The following is a 22,342-nucleotide window of genomic DNA, read 5'->3' on the forward strand; positions in this document are numbered from 1 at the left end:
TCTCTTGCTCCACCAGCTGAGCTATGAGTTAGATGGACCAAAGGACAGGCTCAGCATAAGGCAGCATCCCAGGGGCGGTGGAATGAAAGTGCCCCATTTCCTGCAAACACTGAACATTTGCAACAGCAGAAAGTCAACTTGCTATATTCTCTCGAATTGAGCTCTTCCCTAGACAGCCAAACTCCGCATGAACCACCAGAGGGAGCACTAATCTCAGTTCCTTTTTGGATTTTTGCTCTCTGCACTCAAGGGTGGAAAAAGCCACATTCTTTGTTTAGTACTGTCCTCCCCCCCTCCCCTCCCCCTCAGATCAGGGAGAACAGAGGGCAAGGCATCTCTTAAAGGGGCAGAGCCAAGACCAACACCCTCCCTTGCAGAGAACCGGACCTGCCTGAATGGCTCCCCTCTTTCAGGTAAGAGGCTGGAATACTCCCAGATTCTTTTGATCCTTTGCAGTGAGAAGCACCTTCAGGCTGGCTTCAAAACTAGCCCAGCACATTTCCCCTGCTCTTTGAGGAAGCAGATGGGAACACCCAGACAGCGCTGGTTCTAAAACTGTAACTTGAGACATCATCTATGTTTAGGTGCCAGGCAAAAGCCTTTTATTTTAATCCATGATTTGGGCCCTTCATCTGGAGGACAATAGGTATTACTTGTGGCTCCATTTTTTAAAAATCTTCCAGTGGGGTGGGGAGCTCTGTGTCTGACCTGCCTTTTATATATAAAATGGACAGGTGGCTTTAGGTTTTCATTTGGTTCTGGTTTTTATACATCGGGCCTAACATTTGCACCATTTTGTAAGCTGCTTTGGGTCACCTCTTGTGGAAAAAGCAACCGATAAATGCTAACACTGCCAACAACAACATCATTAATAATAATAATTATGATGATGATGCTAATAGCTTGCGACAGGCACGGCCAAGGTGCTGCCCTCCAGACATCATGAGACTACATCTCCCATCAGCCCCCGCCAGCATGGTCAATGGTCAGGGATGATGGGAGTTGTAGTCCAGCAAAAACATCCAGAGGGCAGCATGTTGGCTACCCCTGGGCTTAGGGCCTCAGGATGGGCTATACCCACCCAGTGATCTCCATCCACTAGAACAAGGGCTTTTGCAGTTGAAGAAGGCAAGTTTTAATACTGCACAACACAGGAATCCAAAGGAAGATGCAGGAGCTTGTTTTGCACTCTAGAAACCTGCTTAAATGTTCTCTTGGGCAACATTCCACAGTTGCAAAGGATTTTGCCAGTGGAACCAGCGTACCATTAAATAGAACGGACACCCTTGGAAGGTGGCGGACTCTCCTTCACTGGAGGTTTTTAAACGGAGGTTGGATGGTCATCTGTTGGGGACTCTTTGGTTGAGATTCCTGCCTTGCAGGGGGTTGGACTAGATGACCCCCAGGGTACCTTCCAACTCTACAGTTCTATGATTCTATAAGCACAGCACTGGATGCAACCACTTAATCCAGCCCTGGAGGGGGACAATGACAACTTTAGAGTCCAACCACAAGGGGGTGGAGGGAAGGAGCTCCAGCCCTGTTTTACAGCCGTTATTCAAGACTCAATTCAGCTCTCCATAAATACAGCAAGTTCTTTTTAAGAGAAGCACAAGATTTTCAAATAATAATAATAAGTTGTACCTCCTTTGTTGGCAGTGTCCTTCTCCTTGTCTTCCCTGTGCATCAAAGCCCTGATCCACCGGGCACGGTCGCTCCTGCCAAAAGCACATAATTCAGAGCATTTACAAAGCAAATATATTGTTATGAGTTTGGGGAGTCTGGATGATACCCCCAAGTGCCTTCCAGTTCTTGAGATCCTGTATCTGTCCAGGTAGAATGCATAAAAGCAAGCTTGTCAAACTAGTTCCTTCATCAAGTCAATGGCTTTGGCTGTTAAGTACCATGATTTAGCATGATAAAAGAAGTTGCTATTTTACCATAGAGTAAAACGGGTGGGCTGCCACTTTGGAGAACTATAGGCCAGAGTTGTGGCGACTGAGCATGAAGCAGTCTGGAAGCTGGAGACACAGAGACTTACTTGCTCCATGCTGGACTTTGGGACTTCCCAAAGGAAACCTAATAGATCTGTTGGGAGTTAATGCTGTGAGCCCTTCCATCCTATGCTCAGGTTGTAAAGGTAAAGGGACCCCTGAACATTAGGTCCAGTCGTGACCAACTCTGGGGTTGCGGCGCTCATCTCGCTTTATTGGCCGAGGGACTAAGCCACTTCTGGCGAACCAGAGCAGCACACGGAAACGCCGTTTACCTTCCCACCGGAGCGGTACCTATTTATCCACTTGCACTCTGACGTGCTTTTGAACTACTAGGTTGGCAGGAGCAGGGACTGAGCAATGGGAGCTCACCCTGTTGAGGGGATTCGAACCGCCAACCTTCTGATCGGCAAGTCCTAGGCTCTGTGGTTTAACCCACAGCGCCACCCATGTCCCCAGGTTGTATAGATATGCAAATAAAATAGTATCTTCTAAATGCATCACCATCTCTGGTGACCTTCATTCCAAGGAAACCGAATTCTGGAAAAATCCCTTAGGACCTCTGGTGTCTCTCCCTCCTCAGAGAATGGGGTGGCATGTAACAACATAAGCATTATGGGCTGTATCCTGTGTTAGTCCTACTCAAAGCAGACCCACCAAAAGCAACGGACCCAAGTTAGGCATGGTCATTAATTTCAGTGGGCCTATTCTGAATATTTGTTTGTTTGTTTGTTGCCCTTCTGACTGGTTTGCCTAAGCCACTCTGGGCGGCTTCCAACAGATTAAAACATCAAGCACAGTAGAACATCATTAGTAGGACTAAGGTTGGCTACAACCCTATATATTTAATGCATTTTATCCCACTGGGAATAGGTTCCCAAGGCACCTTGCAAATATAAACCCAGCTACCTTCAGGCTTAGACAAAGATACAGGAATGAGGGATGGAAGTGAAGAGGAAGAAAGCAAGGAATGAGGACCTGTGTCCCCCAGCTGTTGTTGGACAATGACCATACTGCCTGGGCATTGGTCATGCTGGCAGGGAATGATGGGAATTGTAGTCCAACAACATCCAACAACTTCTCCACCCCTGCACTAGCTCTTAGTTACACAGTTCCTGCAAAGACTGGTTGGATTGGTGGTAGAGCATCTGCTTTGCATGCAGAAGGTCTGAGGTTCAATCCTCGACGTCTGCAGGTAGGGGCTGAGAATGTCCCCCGTCCGAAACCCCGGAGAGCCACTGCCAGTCAGTGTAGATGATCCTAAGCTGGATGGACACAAGGCTTCATCCCATGCAGGCACAGAGGACTGAAGGATAGGGAAAGTCAGGTGGAAACAGCCACCCACCCAACAGCAAGCACGGAAATCTCTCCAGTGCCCACCTTCCTCTGCTTGATCACGTGTCCTCTACCCACTGGGCACAACTGCCCTGGAAGGTGCCCAGTGATGCCAGCCCTCTGCACCAATCAAACCAATACTCACAGGGATTCTGCGGCCAGTACTATCGCCTCTCGCTTGCCTTCGCTGTCCTTGTTCATGGTCACACGGAACAAGTGGCCAAAGCGGAATGCACCACTCGAACCCGGCTTGCCGGGGGGAGAAGAGGGAGCATCCGGGTTTTCAATTTTGTCCACCGAAAGCTGGTCAAGCATGGCGTAGTTGAGAACCATGTAGCTCTCCTCGCTGCAAGAAATAAAAGAGAGCCAGTGAAAGGGACCGGGCATGAGACAAGAGCCAGGAAGAATTGTGTACGGCGGAATTGCACTAACGTTTTACTTGCTACAAAATGGTTTGTGAACAATGGAAGTGCCCTCAAGGCAACTGTGACCATTAACTTCCTTCTATAATGGTGGCAGTAGAACCTCCAGATGTTGCTGGACTACAACTCCCATAATCCCCCAACATCTGGGCATGCTGGGTGGGACTGATGGGATTTGGAGTCCAGCATATTCTGGAAGGCATGAGGCCAGGAAAGGCTGTAAATGAATTAATCTACTGGCTGTCTTGTTTTCGACAGCTTGGGACAAAGTATCCTAAAATATCCAACAGTTCCCTCCAAAGTTCCCTTCTAATTATCATCATTTGTTTGTATTCTGCCTTGGCAATTGCGCCCTCCCTGTGGAACGCCCTCCCATCAGATGTCAAGGAGATAAAGAACTACACAACTTTTAGAAAACATCTGAAGGCAGCCCTGCATCGGGAAGTTTTTAATGTTTGATGTTTTATCGTATTTTTAATATTCTGTTGGGAGCTGCCCAGAGTGGATAGGTATAAATAAATAAATTGTTATTATGATTCCCTAATAACATTCCACTCTCAAGGCAGCTTACAACCCGGAAAGATTTACATGATTACAATACAACAAAAGCAGTTGCGAGCAATAAATAAAAACTTATCAAAATGTGTGCCACAAAGTTAAACAATCCCCACACAAGTCTAAAAATAAAGATACAAAAAAAATCAGTTATAAAGAACATCAATATTAACAGCTCGAAAATTAAATCTTGACCCCAACAAACACCCCTAATCAATACCCCACCCCAAATGTCTGCAGGCATCCCAAGAAGCAGTTTGTGAAGGACTCTCAGCCAAGACGGTCTCTGGTCTCTTCGCCAGACTCAACTTTTGGCGATGGAGTCGGTCAGTCAGTCAGTCAGTGCTCCTCCCTCCCAACCAGGCAGAAAGAGGCCAGCAAGGAAGGGAGCTGGTCTTGCAAGATTCACATTGAAGAGCAAGATGGTCCTTCCTTAGGGAAATTCTTTTTTCAAGGCTCTTTGCTTGCTGTAGGACAGGGCTGGAGAACCTGCGGGACCTCCAAGCGTGGATGGACTCCAACTCCCATCAGCCCCAGCCAGCACAATCAATGGTCAGGGGTGATGGGAGTTGGAGTCCAGCAACATCTGGAAGACTGCAGGCCTCACAGCCCTGCTATAGAATGATTCATAAAATGAAATGAAAAATCAGTCATTCTGGCATTCCGCAGTCAATTCCAGAGAGAGTGACTGAAGCCTGATGTGTGAGAGAGGAAGAGTTTTCCCATGACAGACAGAAGCCTGGCTCCTCTTTGTGCCAAAATTCCCATTAAAGAATCATTTGGGAATGGGCAGGCCACAAACCACGTCCCTCTCGGCAGACACTTCCCACATAAATCAGCCGCTCACCATTCTACAGCGAGCAGGCAAGAGGCATTCCAAGCAGGGTGGGGGGAGATTTCCCCCCCAAATGACATAAAAAAAGAATGAGGGAGGGAAAAAAATAGTGAAATAGAGTCTTGGCCAGTACGGCGAATCTCAGAGAAGGAATGTAGGGACAGGGCCACAGTCCCCGCAATCTTGCAAAGAGAAAAAAACGGAACAAAAAACCAATGCGCAGCTTATGATGACTTCACATTCCACAAGGAATTCCTCAGCTCCTTCCTTATCACAAAAGACGGTTTTCAAGTGTTTCTGCACACCAGCGCCTGGCCAGAAACATCCTCGCCACCTGACCCCAAGTGACCGAAAACATCCCGAAACTTCAAAACATCAAATGTTAATCCACTGAAGGGGCAATGGTTATAATAGGAGATTGGTAATTTTTGGGTCCATGGGCACATTTGCAAATCTGAGGTAACTTGTCATGGGCATCACATGACCACACACACACACACACACTACATTGTGCTTGCAGGCTTCCCATAATGAAAGGGCCACAGGATCTCCACCTTTGTGTCTAAAGAGACCAAAACCCAATGTTGGGTGGGGGGGGAGAGAGAAGAGAGTAAAATGCATCCCACTGACACCAGAACATCCTCCTCTGAAGAAGCAGCCATCTCCCTCCATCCAGCAGACCTTCGTGACGCGATTGATGGGGTTTTTTTTCCATTTGCAGTTCTGAGCAGCCCTCAAGATAGTCTGCAAAGCCTCTTTCCGTCAGGGTTTTTTCCTACTGCTGATGCCTCTAGGCATTAACCAGAAACCCTCACACATTAGGCAGGAAATCTACACAGACTTTTCTTGGGTTTTACCTTGGTTGCTGGGAAGCAGGCCTTAAAAACACCCATAGACTCAACCCCTCTTAAAGGAATCTACCTAATTTTCTTTTGTATCACAGAAGGACATCAAGAGTGAGACTAAGAGAGAATTAAACCAGGTTGACTTAGGTTCAAATCCCTGTTCAGCCCTTTTTCATGTGCCCCGTAGCTGTGGAGGGTGGAAACGTAAGAACAGGCCTTTTTAGTGGTGGCTCCCAGGTTTGTGGGATGTTCTCCCCAGGAAAGCACACCTGGCACGATCACTTCAGTCCTGGAAGGATAAGCACCCAGCGCCTATTAATGCAATGGCTTGAGGACTTGCTACATTTAAACATATTTCTTTAAAATATCATGGGTTCATGTGGACAGCCATCTGGACATTTGGATGGCTACTACAGATTTGCATATTTTAAATTAAGATGGATGTGTCAGTGGCTATTGTATTTTCAGCGTGAGATGGTGAGGGTTTTTTTAATTTCCCATTTTCCCATTTCTGTGTTAGATTTGCTATAAATATTAATTTAAAAAGAGGCATCAACAGGGACTGAGATGGTGTTTGCCAGATGAATAAAGCAGAGCCTTGTTGATGCGCATTGCGAGCGACTTCGTGAGGTAAAAATAAATAAATCATGCACAAAATAAAATTCCCCCTACGCAAGGTGAAGTTTGTTCCACTAAAAATGGCCTCTCTCACACCTCTTTTTCTTGGTGATGATCAAGACATCGTTGAACACAAAGAGATAGCAGTTCCCACGTCCAGAGCCCTTTCGGAAAATTCCACCTTCTTCCGCCAGAGGCATGGAGAGTTCCCCCCTTTTCAGCAGCCACCGGGAAGCAGAAATCAGTGGGAAGTTCTGGGGAAAGACCCAGGGTGACATTGGTCAATATAGCAAATTCAACCAAAGGGTTATAACAAGTATATCATGGAACCAGACACATTCAGAGTTAGCCAGGGGCAAATCCAAAATGGCACTGTCCCCCAGACCGCTCCCAACTTGAGAAACAGCCCCTCCTCAAAATACTCCCTTCCTTTTGTCTCCAAAAGGCCCAGGTGAACACAAGGCCTAGCAACAAGGTGGGCTCTCTGGGTGTAAAGGTGAAGTTCTAGCAATGGCCAACAACTTGGATGTTTTTAAAAGGGAGTTAGACACAACAGCCCTGTGAGGTAGGTTAGGGAGAAGGACAGCAGTTGGCCCAAGGTCACCAAGGGAGGCTGAGTGAGGATTCGCAGGGCCCCAAGTCCAACCAGTATGCCACAACTTGCCATCAAGCCTAAGGGGCAGAGCCGCGCTGGGAAAAAAAAGATTTACACCTTCCAAATCTCACACCTTGATCTTTCCAAACTCCAGCTGCTTCTGCAACGTGTACATCTGCTCGGTTCTCTCCATGGTGTGGGCACCCTCGTTGCACCTCTTCACGAGCTGGGGCATAAAGGAGAGGCAGAAACATACTTTTGTAAATGCAACATCGTCTCTATTGTCATCTCCTGCACAAGTGGGAGCTGCAGGAAAAATAGTAATGGTGCAACACGGGGGTGCTCCTGTGCACCTCTCCAGCCTGTCAGTCCTAACCCTCCCTGGTGACACTCCATTCCATGCCTTTGGCTCCATTCTATTTCCCATCCCACCTGGTTTTCTGAGTCTCCCCCCTCCAGTCCATCAGTCAGCATTCCATGCTCACTGAACATGCTTAGTCCTTACTGGGCTGCTTCCCTCCTCCCTCTTTGGGGGGACAGGTACAGGTTGGGTACATCTGCAAAAGTTGGGGTTCCCCAGAGTCTGCTGATCCTTCCACTTTTTGCACATGTGTAATTCAGTTTTAGCTACATCTGCAACAGCACTCAAACCCAAAATGCTGGAATTAGAGCAGGCATGTCCAAAGACTGTTTTGGAGGCCTAATCTGGCCCGCTGGTCGGTTTATTTCCTGGGGTAAAATCCTTTAAAAAGCTCAACAACTTACATCCTTCAATCCAAAAAAAGGGGTCAACAACTCTGGTCAGCCCTCACGGCCCTTCACTTCATCAAATCTGGCCCTCTTTGAAAGAAGTTTGGACACCACTAAATTAGAGGAATGGGTTGCTAAATGGATTGTCTTTCTGCAATCTCCTGTTAAAGGTTTGACAGGAACAGCCCCTCCCTAATTTCAGGCGCCTCTTGAAAACTATTGTGGCCTTGACAATATGAATTTTTCTATCAGAATTTATTGATTTGTTTTGATTGGTTCCAGACCACACATGAGAGCCCCAGCTGTCCAAGAAAGCATCTCCTTGTTTTTTCCTTCATTAGATTAAACATTGAGCAACCAATTCTGGGGCTCCCCCAAACAACCAGTTTATGGAGCATTCATCCTCATATGCTCGTGGGAAGCTTATGTGGAGGTTAGACTATGTCCAGTCCTTATTGAGCCTCCATTCCAATTTGCTCTATGGAGCATTTGTTCCCATTTTCAGGAGGGTTATGCGGCAATAAACATTCATCCTGATTTGCTTGTAAGGTGTTTACATGTCTTCCCATTAACCATCTATCCACCGCACGATTCTCAACCAATTTGCCTCCCATCACTTTCCTAACTGCAGAAAAGCCCGTATCATTCTTCAAAAAATGTGATCACACAAAGAGAGCTGGAGAAAGTCTCTTACCTTACTGATGGCTTTCAAAGCCTGAGTCGCTGCTTCGTAAGCTCTACTATGCATCTGGGTTTTCTGGCAGACAGTCTGAAATGGAACAGAACATCCACACCACTTCATTTCCCCCTTCCAAAACTATTGGCTGCCCCAACCTGCAACCTGTTCTTGACCGTCCGCTCAGCTAAGGGAGGGGCATATCTGCCAATTTTAGTTTATTGGTGTGTTTTTTCCAATCTTGAGGCCAGTTTGCCACAGTTCTACATCAACATGCAATTTTAAAAATAATTCTCATGAATTATTCCTCCTTACTTCCTCTAATATACACTTTTTTGCAATGCATTTTTTGCCTAACAGAAAGTATTTTGTTATATGTTGTTTTCATGAATAAATGTATCCTGATGCACACTTTATCCCAGCATATGAATTTCTGGACATATTACTTGGATGGAGAACTGCAAATTTTGAAGGATGACTGTGTTTCAGAATAGGTCTGATCAGAACACACAGAACATTACTATTAGAATTGCAGGATTTTAGGTATATCATTCAGTCTTCTCTTTGGGAACATGTAGCAGTCTTAAAGAACATGCAGATCAGTGAGGGGCCCAGTAAATCTGGGGCCAAGGGTCAGGTATGAATGAATGAATGAATGAATGAGAAGCATAAGCAGCTTCCTCACCAGGGTCTAGCAGCATGGCCTGTTAATGAGGTTCGAAGGTCAGAGGAAAGAATCCCAGCTTTCAGCCTGATGAATGGTAGACATTAATATTGTGTTTTAATGCTGCAACCCACCCCCCGCCCCCGGGATGACAGGCAGGTAAACAACAACAGATGGGCATATATATTTCCATGTGCCCCTCTGCTTGCTCTTACATCCATCAGAAGAGGCAGGCGAGTAACTCTCTGCATGGGGTTGATAAGGAAAGAGATCAAGGGAAGGCTGCCACACTCTGGTTTCTGCTCAATGTGTTTCAGGGTCTCTTTAAAGGCAGGATTTGTGGTTCTGCAACAGAACAGAAAACACCACTTTAGCTTCTTGTGACCAATGCAATGCATGCTTTTTACACTTTAAATGGATAACCTGAATACACACACACACACAAGGTCGCCTCCTGGTGCAAGAAAGAGTAGAGTAGTAGAGTATCAAACTGGGAGTTTCAATGAATTCAGCTACTACCTACCTTGGATTAAGGGTTGAATCCAAATTAGTCCTGCTCAGAGCAGACCTATTGAAGTCAATGGGCATGACTAACTTAGGGTAATGAATTTCAGTGGGTCTACTCTGAGTAGGATTAAGTTGGCATTCAGTAGCACTTACTTAGAATCATACAATTACAGAGCTGCCGGTGTTATTATTCCCATATCACAGATGGGGGAGACTGAAGGCTAAGGCCACTTGGGTTCATAGCAGGGGCAAGATTCTAAGTCTCTACACCAAGCCACATGGGTTGGACTTTAATACACCAAAGCTTATAAATAATCTTTTAAGTTTGGGGGAGGAGGATGACTGCAGTCACTTACAACAGCTTCTGAAGGGTCCTCTGTTGGTAGACTTCATTCGAACAATAGATGACGTATGGATTAAAATTATTAGTCGCGTGAGTCTCTACGATGTCGCTGATGTCTGGGATCAGGACGTTCTCCTGATGCCTTTTCTCCAAGTCCTCAAAAAAGCTAGAGGTACAATAAATAAGAGGGAGGTTGAGAAACTGAGTTTCATGGTCAGCCTCCTCTGCACATGTTTCAGCTTGTCAATATCCTCCTTAAACTGTGGTGCCCAGAACAGTTAAGCAGATCCAAAGGTGAACAGTCCAAGGATCTCAGGAGGAATCCTCACAACCACTTTGCCAGGTAGGTCAAAAAAGGCCAGTGGCCAGCTCAAGGTCACCCAGTGTTGCTTTCTAGCTGAGCAGGGATATGAATTTGGTTGTCACCAAGTCCAACACTCTTAACTCAGGGATGGGGAGCCTGTTATAACTGCTACACCACACAGGCAGCTGCCTGAGGCTTGAGATTTACCTCTTGCTGGCAGCCAGGATATCCCCAATGTTGGAGAAGAGGTGGTGGTGATCCGTCTGATTCATGGTGTCCTTCAGTGCCTCCGACTTCATGAAGTGGTTCACCAGGATCTCCAGGCTGCGCATGTAGGAATACTCAGAGGTAATGATCTCAAAGATCGCCTGCAGGGGAAAAAAGGATGGAGAGACAGAAAGGTGAACATGAGTGGACAGCCCTTTTAGGCTGATCGTAGATCGTAGCTGATCATGGAACTGTAGAGGTGGAAGGGACCCCCGCAGGGTCATCTAGTCCAACCCCTTGCAATGCAGGAATCTTTTGCCCAATGTGTAAGTCAGACCCACAACACTGAGGTTAAGAGTCTCATGCTCTTCCAACTGATCTGTTCATGCAGCTATGTGGCAGGGGTGCATTTTCAGATGCTGGCAAGTGAAATGTTGGTCTGCAGCCACCAACATCGGCACTATTAATGGTGCCAACTGGATAGAACTGTGGGCAAAAATCTGGGGCTCTAATCTCCAGAATAATGAGGCAGATAGATTCCCCTCCCCCCAAAAAAAATCCAGCAACCCACTTTAGCGATCTGACATTTATTGTTTATGTTCTGGCACTGCATTCTGTATCAGGCTGCCTTTGAAGATGATTTGGAAACCGCAGTTAATACACAATTCAGCAGCCAGATTGTTGACTAGGCAGCATGGTCAGAACACATAACACCGATTTTGGCATGACTGCATTTGTTTCCTGACTCCATTCAAAAATCATAGTTTTGACCTATAAAGCCTGATGTGGCTCAGGACCTCAGGAACTGCCTCCTGCCACATGAACTGAGCCAGACCCTGTGATCATAATCTGAGGCTCTTCTTCTCAAGTGCCCCTCCTCCATGGGAGGTTCAGAGGGTGGCAACACAAGACTGGGACTTTTCAGTGGTGGCCCCCTCCACTTGTGGAATCCTCTCCCTCCCAGGGAGTCATGCCTGGAGCCATCTCTGGTCAATTTTCAGGTGCCAGGCAAAGATTCTTCTCTTTACCTGGGCTCTTGGCCCTCGATATGACATTAGTGGGGTGGGGTCTGCAAGTCCTGATCTGTTTTGTCTGTATTTTTAAATAGTGTGTTCTTATTGGTTTTAATGTCAGCTGCTTATGGTCCCTCCTTGAGAAAAGTGACTAACAAATAAAAGAGAAAGAGAAGCCCTCCATAAGACTATTAAGCGAAACAATCTGAAACAGGGAATAAAGAGACACAGCAGCTTGAAAGGAACTCATTGTTTGGGAGAATTCACAAGGTATTCAAAACCATGCCACTTCTCCCATTACCACAGCACTTTGCGCAACATACTGTACTTTTCCATGTATAAGACGAGCTTTTCTTCCTTAAAAATTGTATTAAAAATTGGGGGTCACGTTATACACAGATAGTGCATTGTGGGGACATGTGATTGGTTGCTGCCATGAGCCGGAGATAGTCAGTGGCTATTTGGCATGTTATTTGTTGTTGCTGCGGCCAGGGATTTTGCGTCGCGTGCAAGTCGCAGCGTAGGTCAGGCAGGTGAGTGAATTTTGACAATTTCCCCTAAAAAAAACTCAACAACTCTGGGCAATCTCCCATTTTATTAATCTGGAGTCCCCAAAAATAGGGGGCGTCTTATACATGGGGGTGTCTTATACACAGAAAAAAACCGGTACTCTTCTAGCACCAAGCAGGAAGCTTGTTTGAGCCTCCTGGCTTCCCTTACCTCCTGCCGTTTGCGCTCTTCCGGGGATATCTGCTCCAGGATTCCGGCTTCCTGCACCTGCAGAAGACAAATTTTGAGTGGCTTGCAGACTCATTGATAGTTTTCAGACATTCCTTCTGTGGAACCACATGACCAAGGACCCCACAGGTGGCCATGGGGGTGCAAGAAGGGCACTTTAAAAAAAAAAGGCAAGTCACATAGAATTCAATGGGGTTTCCTCCCTGGTAAGTGGTTATAGGATTACAGGGTGCCCATTTGTATGTTAAGAACTCATTTGATGATGATGATGATGAAGAAGAAGAATCCATCTTTTGTTTTTAGAACATGGAAAGAAAGTTACAGGAATGAAACTACGAAGTTTTTCCCATGAAGACAAAACAAATCTGCCCCTCTTCACCGCCACTACATATTATCCCAGAGCTAAGTCACTCACACTGAACAAGCCAGATTGAGTTCCCCTTTATTTTTGTTATTTATTTATATAACAATCAAAAATCTCTAACCCAGGGGCTGAGGCTTAGGGGCTGAATGTGGCCCTCTAGGCAGCTCCGTCCAGCCCTTGGAACTCCCCAGGCCACACCCCTAGTTGGCCTTGCTTCACCCTCAGGTATTTTTGCCTGGCTGGAATGTGCCCTTGAACTCTGATCATGCCTCTTGCTTAGCTGGATGGAGGAGGGAGACTGGTTGCGTGTAGAAATCAGCCTATTGTACAAAGGTAAAATTTGTATCAGTTGCTCCTCCCACTTTAGCCTCTGGCCCCACCCACCATATGGCCCTCAGGACATTGTTCAGAAGGCTATGTGGCCCTCAGGCTGAAAAAGCTCCCCCTATTTTTACTGGTTTACATAAAACAATGTAACGTATTCCTTCCAAAATGCCAATTACTGGTATATCAAATGTTAAAAACAAGCCAACATAGAATATAATCAAAATACAAATAAAATCAGAAAAGTTAAAACATATGTAATCAAAGTACATGTTAGAGAAATGCATGCCTGAGGAGGCTAGAAAGGGTTTGGTAGGTGCAGAAAACAATACAGCCTAATAATAATGTGCAGGGAGTCCTGGTGCCACACTAACGGGTCGATTCCTTGCAAATGCAGAACAAACATTACGTGGCAATGTAGAGTTACTAGGGAGCTCCTTGCTCAGGGAGTTTCCACTCTCACCTGCAACGCCCCCAGAGCTTGAAAAGAAAAGGGAAAAAAACATCAGAGCTGCGTTTCAGCAAACTCCATTAATCCTGCCAGGTGAAGCAGATGAACTTTGGAACCATCTCAGGAGGAAATGTTTAGTTGTTGTTTTTTTAAAAAAGTGGAGGAGGACAATACCAGGTCAGATAAGAAAAGGCAGGTGAGCCTCAGGGGCAAAGCCACTCCTTCAGGTCACATCATCCCAACTGAATGTTGCACCATCCATTTCTCCAAGGCAATTCTGTCTGCTGCAGGGGAACTTCTACTGAGAGTTCCACAGTAGCCAAAACACACATGTCGAAAAGGGTGTGGGAGACAGGTGTGCAAATATTGACTGAAGCAGAAGAAATCCACCTGAAGTACATTCCTGGAACACAGGACGCTCCCTAATCCAGAGTTAGAACACTGCAGTGGCTCTCCAGGATTTCAGACAGGGATCTCACCCAACCTGACCTGGAGATGCTGGGGACTGAACCTGGGACCTCCTGCATACCACTAAGTTATGACTCCTCCTGCTCCACTTCTGAGATTCACTGTTGGTGTGTACCAGTACAGCAGTCTGCGGCTTGAGCACATATAGTTTCCACCTCAAACTGCCCATGTGCCGAGGCCATCAGACAAGGAAGGGGGCAAACCATCAAGAGGGTCTTTCCCAGTTGTAGTACTCTCTCCCCAACAAGTCTTGCCTGGCATCCACACTGCTATATTTTCAGTATTAGGGAAGGATCCCAGAGACCCACTGTCAGAAAGAACTCATTTGAGGGAACGGCAACTCATTTATGAACCCACCTGGTCCCCCTACATCATTGGCACCACATTTATATTCAGTGGGCTATGTTGCAAAGGTCCGTATAGATAAAGCTATAGTTTTCCCAGTAGTGATGTATGGAAGTGAGAGCTGAACCATAAAGAAGGCTGATCGCCGAAGAATTGATGCTTTTGAATTATGGTGCTGGAGGAGACTCTTGAGAGTCCCATGGACTGCAAGAAGATCAAACGTATCCATTCTTAAGGAAATCAGCCCTGAGTGCTCACTGGAAGGACAGATCGTGAAGCTGAGGCTCCAATACTTTGGCCACCTCATGAGAAGAGAAGACTCCCTGGAAAAGACCCTGATGTTGGGAAAGATGGAGGGCACAAGGAGAAGGGGATGACAGATGATGAGATGGTTGGACAGTGTTCTTGAAGCTACGAACATGAGTTTGACCAAGCTATGGGAGGCAGTGGAAGACAGGAGTGCCTGGCGTGCTCTGGACCATGGGGTCATGAAGAGTCAGACATGACTAAACAACAACAATGTTGCAAAACAGCTCTGCGGAAGCTAGGAAAGTTGAAGGCTAATAAATGCAAACAAGGCCAGAGCTTCACCGACCAATGGCGCGAAAAGTATTTCTATAAGGTAGCTCCGTAGGTACCCAAAATCGAAGAAACTGTCCTTCAAAAACAGAATGACCCCTCTTGTATACCATAGACCACAGATGGGTGGGGCCAGAGGCCTTTCAATCACCTGATGTCACTGGTATATCATGTGTCCATGTACAAAATCATCAATGATCAGCTAGTGCATTTCATCCTTGCTGTGCCTTTACCTGCTCCACAGCTGTCCTCATCATACGTGGCATCATGTGCAGGGCAGGTGGGCACGTTCTGGCCAAAATGGAGCAACTGGGAAGGCCTACTGGGCCTGATTCAAGGAGGTTCCCAGCTGCTGTTCTAAAAGACGGGATCCCTCACCTTCTAGCGATCTCCCATTCCTACCTCTGGCAGCTGGCTCCAGGTCATGTGAGCAGGCCGGTAGTTCTTCACCACAATGGTGGAGGAATCTGTGGCAGGTGGTTCCTCGGGGATGGTTTCCACCTCCAGGAGGTCGTCATCTGACTCGTGGCTGATGGAGTTGAGACCTTTCTCGCGAATCTCTTGATACAGGCGGGGATCTGGGATAGAGAAGTGGCGCGGATCAGCGATGCTGAGAAACCTCAGGCTGCCCAAAGGTAACTCTTTGCTCCCCAAAGACACACATTTTCCCAACCTATGTGCTAACGCTATGGAAGCGCATTACCAATATGAATCTTATATACCAGGAGTGGATGATGTGGGGCCCTCTAGACGTTCCTCAACAACATCTCCCACCATCTCTGACCATTTGGGGCTAATGGGAGCTGAGAGTCCTAAAACATCTGTGGGTTTCACAGTACACTGGCTGCCCCTGCTATGCAGTAATAGTAAACTCATTCTTCTGCATTGATATCTTTTATGAAGCAAGCATCAGAAGGCTTTGGAGAAAACAAGGTTTGCTCAAGTATATTAAACAGGAGATTTTAGGGGGAAGAAAACTTTCAAGGTGAATACAAGTCTCAGCTATGCAGGCAGAAGGTCCCAGGTTCCATCCCCAGCATCTCTGGGTAGGTCTGGGGATGTCCCCTTGCCTAAAACCCCAAAGAGCTGCTGCCAGTCAATGTAACTAATCCTGAGCTGGACAGAACAGGGGTCTGACTCAGGAAAATGCAGCTGCCCATGTTAACAAGCTAAAGGGGTGTGTGAGAGAGAGAGCGAGAAAGAGGAAAAACAGCCCAAACGACACTTGAGAATGGACCCTGGAATGCTGCCTGACTGAAAGGGGGGATGGAAGAGGGTTCAAATGCCTGGCACCCTTAACAAAATCACTCTGCACTGCAACATTTTGTTGCAGCTTCCACTTGTAATTCCCACCAAGAACTCACATGTTCCTAGGCATGGGGAGTCCTTAGCAGCAGAAAACAACTACCCGAGTGAGGGGGTTGCAGGCAACTAAGTTTTACTCAGGGTAGACCTGTTGAATTTAATGGACCGAAGTTAGCAATTCATTTCAGCAGTCCATTCATTTCAATGGGTTTGAGTAGGGGGCTAGCACAAAACACAGCCCTGAGGATCCCTAGCTGAACTGACGTAAGAGTAGCCAGGCTGCCACTTCCTGTTGCCAAAAATTTGGGCACCTTGGGGTTGACCGCCTGTGTGAAACTGCTCCCATAGGAACCACGTCTTATTTTAAGAGATCCTGTTGTGGAATGGATGCAAAGGGAAGACTCCCAGGATCAATCCAAAATCTGACTAGGGGTGCCCTGGAATATCCTGGTCCATCTACTCACCATCTTTGAAGGAACCTCCATGCCGATTCATACGCTTCCGACCAAAGGTTCTCTGTCAAACAGAGAGAGAAAATGAGGGTGGGAGGCGATCATAAGCAGCTATACAGACACTCCATTTTTAAAAAAAATCATACTGCAGACAGTGGTGGCTGGTGCCCATTTGTACTGGTGGGCTGGAAGGCAGGGAGACTAACAGTAGGTGGCGCTAGAGCCAATAACAGGCAGGCCCAGAGCCAATGACACGGGGAGCCAACTAATTCTAGTTTTGCTCCCATCCTCTTCCTCCCTCCCTCCTGAGAGAGAGAGAGGAGGGGGGAACAAGCCTACTGTATTTTTTATTTTTATATTTATTTATTTATTTAATTTATTTATTTATTATTATTATTATTATTATTATTATTATTAGTTTATTCAGTTTATACCATTAGATCCAGTCGTGACCGACTCTGGGGTTGCGGCACTCATCTCACTTTATTGGCCAAGGGAGCCGGCGTACAGCTTCTGGGTCATGTGGCCAGCATGACTAAGCCGCTTCTGGCGAACCAGAGCAGCGCATGGAAACACCGTTTACCTTCCCGCCGGAGCGGTACCTATTTATCTACTTGCACTTTGTCGTGCTTTTGAGCTGCTAGGTTGGCAGGAGCTGGGACCGAGTAATGGGAGCTGACCCCGTTGCGGGGATTCGAACCATGACCTTCTGATCGGCAAGTCCTAGACTCTGTGCTTTAACCCACAGCGCCACCCGCGTCCCTTATTCAATTTATATACCACCCTTTATCAAAAGATCCCAAGGTAAAGAGGAATGTTTTTGCCTGGTGCCTAAAGACATGCAATGATGCTGCCAGATGAGCCTCTCTGGGGAGAGCGCTCCACTGTACAAAGGTAAAGTCTACTTTCACCCCACCCACCGTCTCCCTATGGCCCCCAGAAGGCTGCCCGGGAGGGAATGCGGCCCTCAATCTGGAAAAAAAAGTTTCCTGCCCCGAAGCACTATGAAATACTAGACATTAGCAATGACTGAACCTTGCCAATCATCATTCAACATTTTTGAGCAGAGGTTGAAAGGCCACCGGCCACGTATGATCTCGTTGAGATTCCTGCAGTGCACGGGGTTGGGCTAGATGACCCTTGGTCCCAACTCCACAGTTCTGTGATCTTGCTCCGTTTGTTTGAACAACTCTTGCTTGTTCAGGACTCCCAGAAGTCTGAACAAGCAACTGAGAGCCAAGCTCCTTCGTAGATTCAGCTGCTGCTGAATTCCCCCCATGTGTTTCTCCACCCCACGGCTGGCTCAGACCTATGTACAAACAACATCCTAAGAGGATCATCCGGATTTGAGCCGAGGGAAACAATTGCCAGCCGGAGAATTATGTTGCAATGGCAGTTACGTACGCAGTCAAGTTTGCAGCCCCAGTTTGAAAACAAAAACAACCACCCAGAAAATGAGGCGTTTCTCTGGATAAATACCGGGCGGCGTTTTACAATGCAAGAAGAAGGTGCAGAGTCCAGAGAGGAAAGGGGCCTGCGACAAATGAACATCACAAAGTTTTGGGTTCAGCATTAAGGAGTTTCTAGCCTAGGCTTGCAGCCTAATAGAGGTGGAACATAGGAAGCTGCTGTAGGCAGAGTCAGACCACTGGCCCAGTTCTCTGCCTGGCAGCAGCTCTCCAGCATTTTAGAAAGGAAGCCTTTCCCAGCCCTTCCTGGAGATGCTGGGGACTGAATTTGGGGTGTTCTGCATGCAAGAAACATGCTCTGCCATGTTGAGCAGGGCATAAATAGAACAACAGCAGCAGCAATGGAATAAGACGCCCCTATTTTCATCAGAGAAATGTGGCACAGTATGCAAGAAAGGATCCCTTGCATTGCTTCTTAAGCCTTAAGAGGAAGCGACACAACCAAGGCCTTTCCCACAGGGCCATAACCTCTTGGTCAATGTGTGTCTTTCACACACACCTTGCAACTTTGGCGTGTGATCTTCTTTGCCTTATTTCAGTTTCACTTTCTCAACGTGTGGGATGGGGGTGGGGGAATCCAAGTTCCAAAATGACTCAAGCTTTTGTTTAGTTTTCCAGGGACCTTTGCCCCCAGCAGCCCTAACATTATCACTGCAGCAGTTCCCCATACTAGACTCCCACCCACCTTGGGTCTTGTTGCAACACATAGCCGATGATCAACCCTCAGGTCAAGAGCTGTCAGGACTCAAACCTTGGTGTACTTGCTGCTGCCTCTTGTGGTGAGAGACTGCACAGCAGCTGCAGCACCTACCTACCTAGGCCAGAAGTGGTGAACCTCAGGCCCAGGGGGTGAAAGTGGTCCTCCAAGCCTCTCTCTCTGTCTCTGATCTTCGGGAGTACCCTCAGAACTCACCTTCCAAGCCTTACTTTGCACCCTCAGATGGATCGCCACCACCTCTTCCACATCATGGACATTCCTGGCTGGGTGCAAGAGGTAAATCTCAAGGGAGCAGAAAGGGCCAGGCAGTGTATAAGCATCTTTTGGTGTTGCTGACTTGCATGTGAGAATGACACAACTGCAAGTGCCAGCGCCAGCTCATCCCCCAGGACATTCCAGGATCATTTCAGAAGCCAATATGACTTCTGTAATTCCAGGAATATCCCGGGCAAACAGGGATGGTTGGAGGGTATGCCGTACTCGGGGTCCCAGTTTACCAAACATAGAGCAAGGGTTGCTAACATGATGCCCTCCAGAGGTCGTTGGGACTCCTGGCTCTTAACGGCTCCTCCTACATCTGTTTGTTTGTTTGTTTCAAGTACAGCAGTGCCTCTGGATGCAAACGGGATCCATTCAGGAGCCCTGTTCGCATCCTGAGTAAAACATAAGACGCGACTGCGCGTCTGCAGGTCGCGTTTTGCTGTTTCCGTAACGTCATTTTTGAGCATCTGCGCATGCGCGAGCAGCAAAACCCGGAAGTAATGCACTCCGTTACTTCCGGGGCCCCACAGAGTGTAACTTGAAAATGCTCAACCTGAAGCACATCTAACCTGAGGTATGACTGTATTTATATACCCTTTTCCCAAGTGCAGGACCCAAAGTGATTCGCAGCATACATCAAAACAGATTCAGCTACAAATGCACAATACATTTAAATATTAAATAAGTGACCCTATTTAAACAACAGCCAGCACTGAAAACCATTTAAAAGCACAACACACATATCCAAAACAAAAACAAAAACGTACAACCTTCCCTTCAGAATACCCTGCCACAACAGTTACTGGCCAAAGACCTGTCTGAACAAAGAAAGTATTTGCTTTCTACTGAAAGGAAAGCAGAGAGGAGACTGGACTAGCCCCCTGTAGAAGGGAGTTTCACTATCTGGGAGCAGCCACCAAGAAGTCCTTGTCTCATGCCTCCCTGGAAGATTTCAAAACCTGGGCAGGCTCATATAAGGAGGTAGGTGCATACAGGGTCATAACCAACACTGTGAATTGCACTGAAGTCAGCACTTTCAATCGGGGAAAAAAAATCACAAATTGGCCACCCTTGCATCCATTTTCTGATTCAAGCCACATCTGCAGCTTGTGGTCCTTCAAAAATCTAAGCGGAGTGTATTCAAAACTCTAAGTGGAGTGCATGAACTCTGCCATATATCCATGGCAAGGTTCCCCTCTCCTTCCAAGTTTCCAGGAGAGAAAAGCCCAGTTACATGGACTCTTGTGCTGAAAACGTCCGCCCCTTCACCCTCCCCTTTCCAATTCATTCCAAATCTCCCTGGAAAAGTTGACAGAAACCCCAAAGTCATCTTCAAATAGAGAGCGTGATTAACTCCCCAGATCCCAAGGATCTATCAAAGGCAGCACCATTTCCTGCATCCAGATGGCAGGCTGCTTTGCTCACTTCTGGAGTGGACAGAGTTAACTTGTTTTGTTTTAAAATCCAAGTTTGAGCTCTGACCCTCCGCTGGCCAGGCCTCAGCTAATCAGGGCAGTAATTCGGGCCAGCTGCGGCCAAACTGGAGCTCTGTATGCATTTGTCCAATCCAGAATAAAAGCATTTGGGACGAGGATGAAAGCTTGAACACTTTGGAAACAAACACACCATTGCTTCAGCAGCTCACAATACAATTTCATTGCGTGGGTTCCTAGAGTTGGAAGGGGCCTCCCTTCCCTACGGGTCTTATCTTCCAGCTGCCTGCAGTGCTGGGATCTCAGCAAATCCTGAGTACTTCTCGGGCTTCAGAATCCAAACTGTGGTCTGAGTGTTATGAAAAGTGTTGGTTAGAAATCAAGAGGGACTTAGAAAGTTGGTCAAGATTGAAGCTTTCCTTGTTGGGCCGAATTGCTGCTATGAAAATGAATGTATTGCCAAGGATGCTGTTTCTTTTTCAGACTTTACAGATAGTGGACAAAATGGAGTGTTTCGGGAGGTGGCAAAGAGATATTTCTAAATTTGTCTGGCAGGGCAAAAAGCCCAGAATTAAGTTTAAAATATTAACTGATGCTAAAGAAAGAGGGGGGTTTGCCCTGCCAGACTTAAGGTTGTACTATGAATCAGCAGCTTTCTGCTGGCTGAAAGATTGGCTGCTTCTTGAAAACGCTGATGTCTTAGACTTGGAAGGATTTAACAATGCTTTTGGTTGGCATGCATATTTGTGGTATGACAAGGTTAAGATTCATAAGAATTTCAAGAATCATATTGTCAGGAAAGCAGTGTTTAATGTCTGGACAAAATATAAAGACTTATTAGAAAAGAAGACCCCGAGGTGGTTATCACCTATGGAAGCTAAAGCAGTGAAAAGACCCAATATGGAGGTTAAATGGCCAAAGTATTGGGAAATATTAGAAAGAGATGGAGACAATTGGAGATTGCAGAGTATGGAGAAACTAAAAGATAAAGTGCGAGATTGGTTACATTACACTCAGATTAAAGAGGCTTTTAAATTGGATAAAAAGTTAGGATTCCAGGTGGAAAAATCGAAATTGGAAACAGAACTGTTAGAACCTAAGACTAAATTACTTTCAAGAATGTATAACTTGCTGTTGAGGTGGAATACACAGGATGAAACGGTTAAATCAGCTATGATAAAGTGGGCACAGGACATTGGGTATAATATCATGTTTGCTGACTGGGAAAAGTTATGGACCACCGGTATGAAGTTTACGGCATGTAATGCCTTGAAAGAAAATATTATGAAAATGATATATAGGTGGTACATGACCCCAGTCAAGCTGGCAAAAATATATCATTTGTCCGATAATAAATGTTGGAAATGTAAGGAAACTGAAGGAACATTCTTTCACCTCTGGTGGACTTGCCCTAAGGTGAAGGCCTTCTGGGAAATGATATATAACGAGTTGAAAAAGGTATTTAAGTATACCTTTCCCAAGAAACCAGAGGCCTTCCTTCTGGGCATTGTGAGCCAGAGGGTGTTAAAGAATGATCGAACATTATTTATGTATGCAACAACAGCAGCAAGGATACTCGTCGCTGAATATTGGAAAACTCAAGATTTGCCCACGCTGGAAGATTGGCAGATGCAACTGAAGGACTATATGGAGCTTGCAGAAATGACCGGCAGAATTCGAGACCTGGGAGAGGAAGCCGTGGAAGAGGATTGGAAGAAATTTAAGGATTATCTACAAAAACATTGTAAATTATATGAGTGCTAGGAAGGATG

General features: G+C 46.4%; 1 protein-coding gene across 2 annotated transcripts in view; it reads right to left on the reverse strand.

Moving 5' to 3' along the window:
• Positions 1 to 22,342, reverse strand: part of ARHGEF16 (Rho guanine nucleotide exchange factor 16) — a 36,957-nt gene that overhangs the window by 5,068 nt on the left and 9,547 nt on the right. For both annotated transcript variants that reach the window (XM_079986940.1, XM_079986941.1), the window contains exons 3-13: positions 16,702 to 16,753; positions 15,335 to 15,510; positions 12,384 to 12,440; positions 10,651 to 10,811; positions 10,153 to 10,305; positions 9,505 to 9,634; positions 8,644 to 8,718; positions 7,333 to 7,425; positions 6,701 to 6,858; positions 3,475 to 3,675; positions 1,645 to 1,718 (exon numbers count right to left, since the gene is read on the reverse strand). In XM_079986940.1, the coding sequence (XP_079843066.1) occupies positions 1,645 to 1,718; positions 3,475 to 3,675; positions 6,701 to 6,858; positions 7,333 to 7,425; positions 8,644 to 8,718; positions 9,505 to 9,634; positions 10,153 to 10,305; positions 10,651 to 10,811; positions 12,384 to 12,440; positions 15,335 to 15,510; positions 16,702 to 16,753 (1,330 nt within the window). The remainder of the gene's footprint in view (positions 1 to 1,644; positions 1,719 to 3,474; positions 3,676 to 6,700; positions 6,859 to 7,332; positions 7,426 to 8,643; positions 8,719 to 9,504; positions 9,635 to 10,152; positions 10,306 to 10,650; positions 10,812 to 12,383; positions 12,441 to 15,334; positions 15,511 to 16,701; positions 16,754 to 22,342) is intronic.

The sequence above is a fragment of the Podarcis cretensis genome, assembly GCF_951804945.1.
Source record: "Podarcis cretensis genome assembly, chromosome: 8".
In the NCBI taxonomy this organism is placed as follows: Eukaryota; Metazoa; Chordata; class Lepidosauria; order Squamata; family Lacertidae; genus Podarcis; species Podarcis cretensis.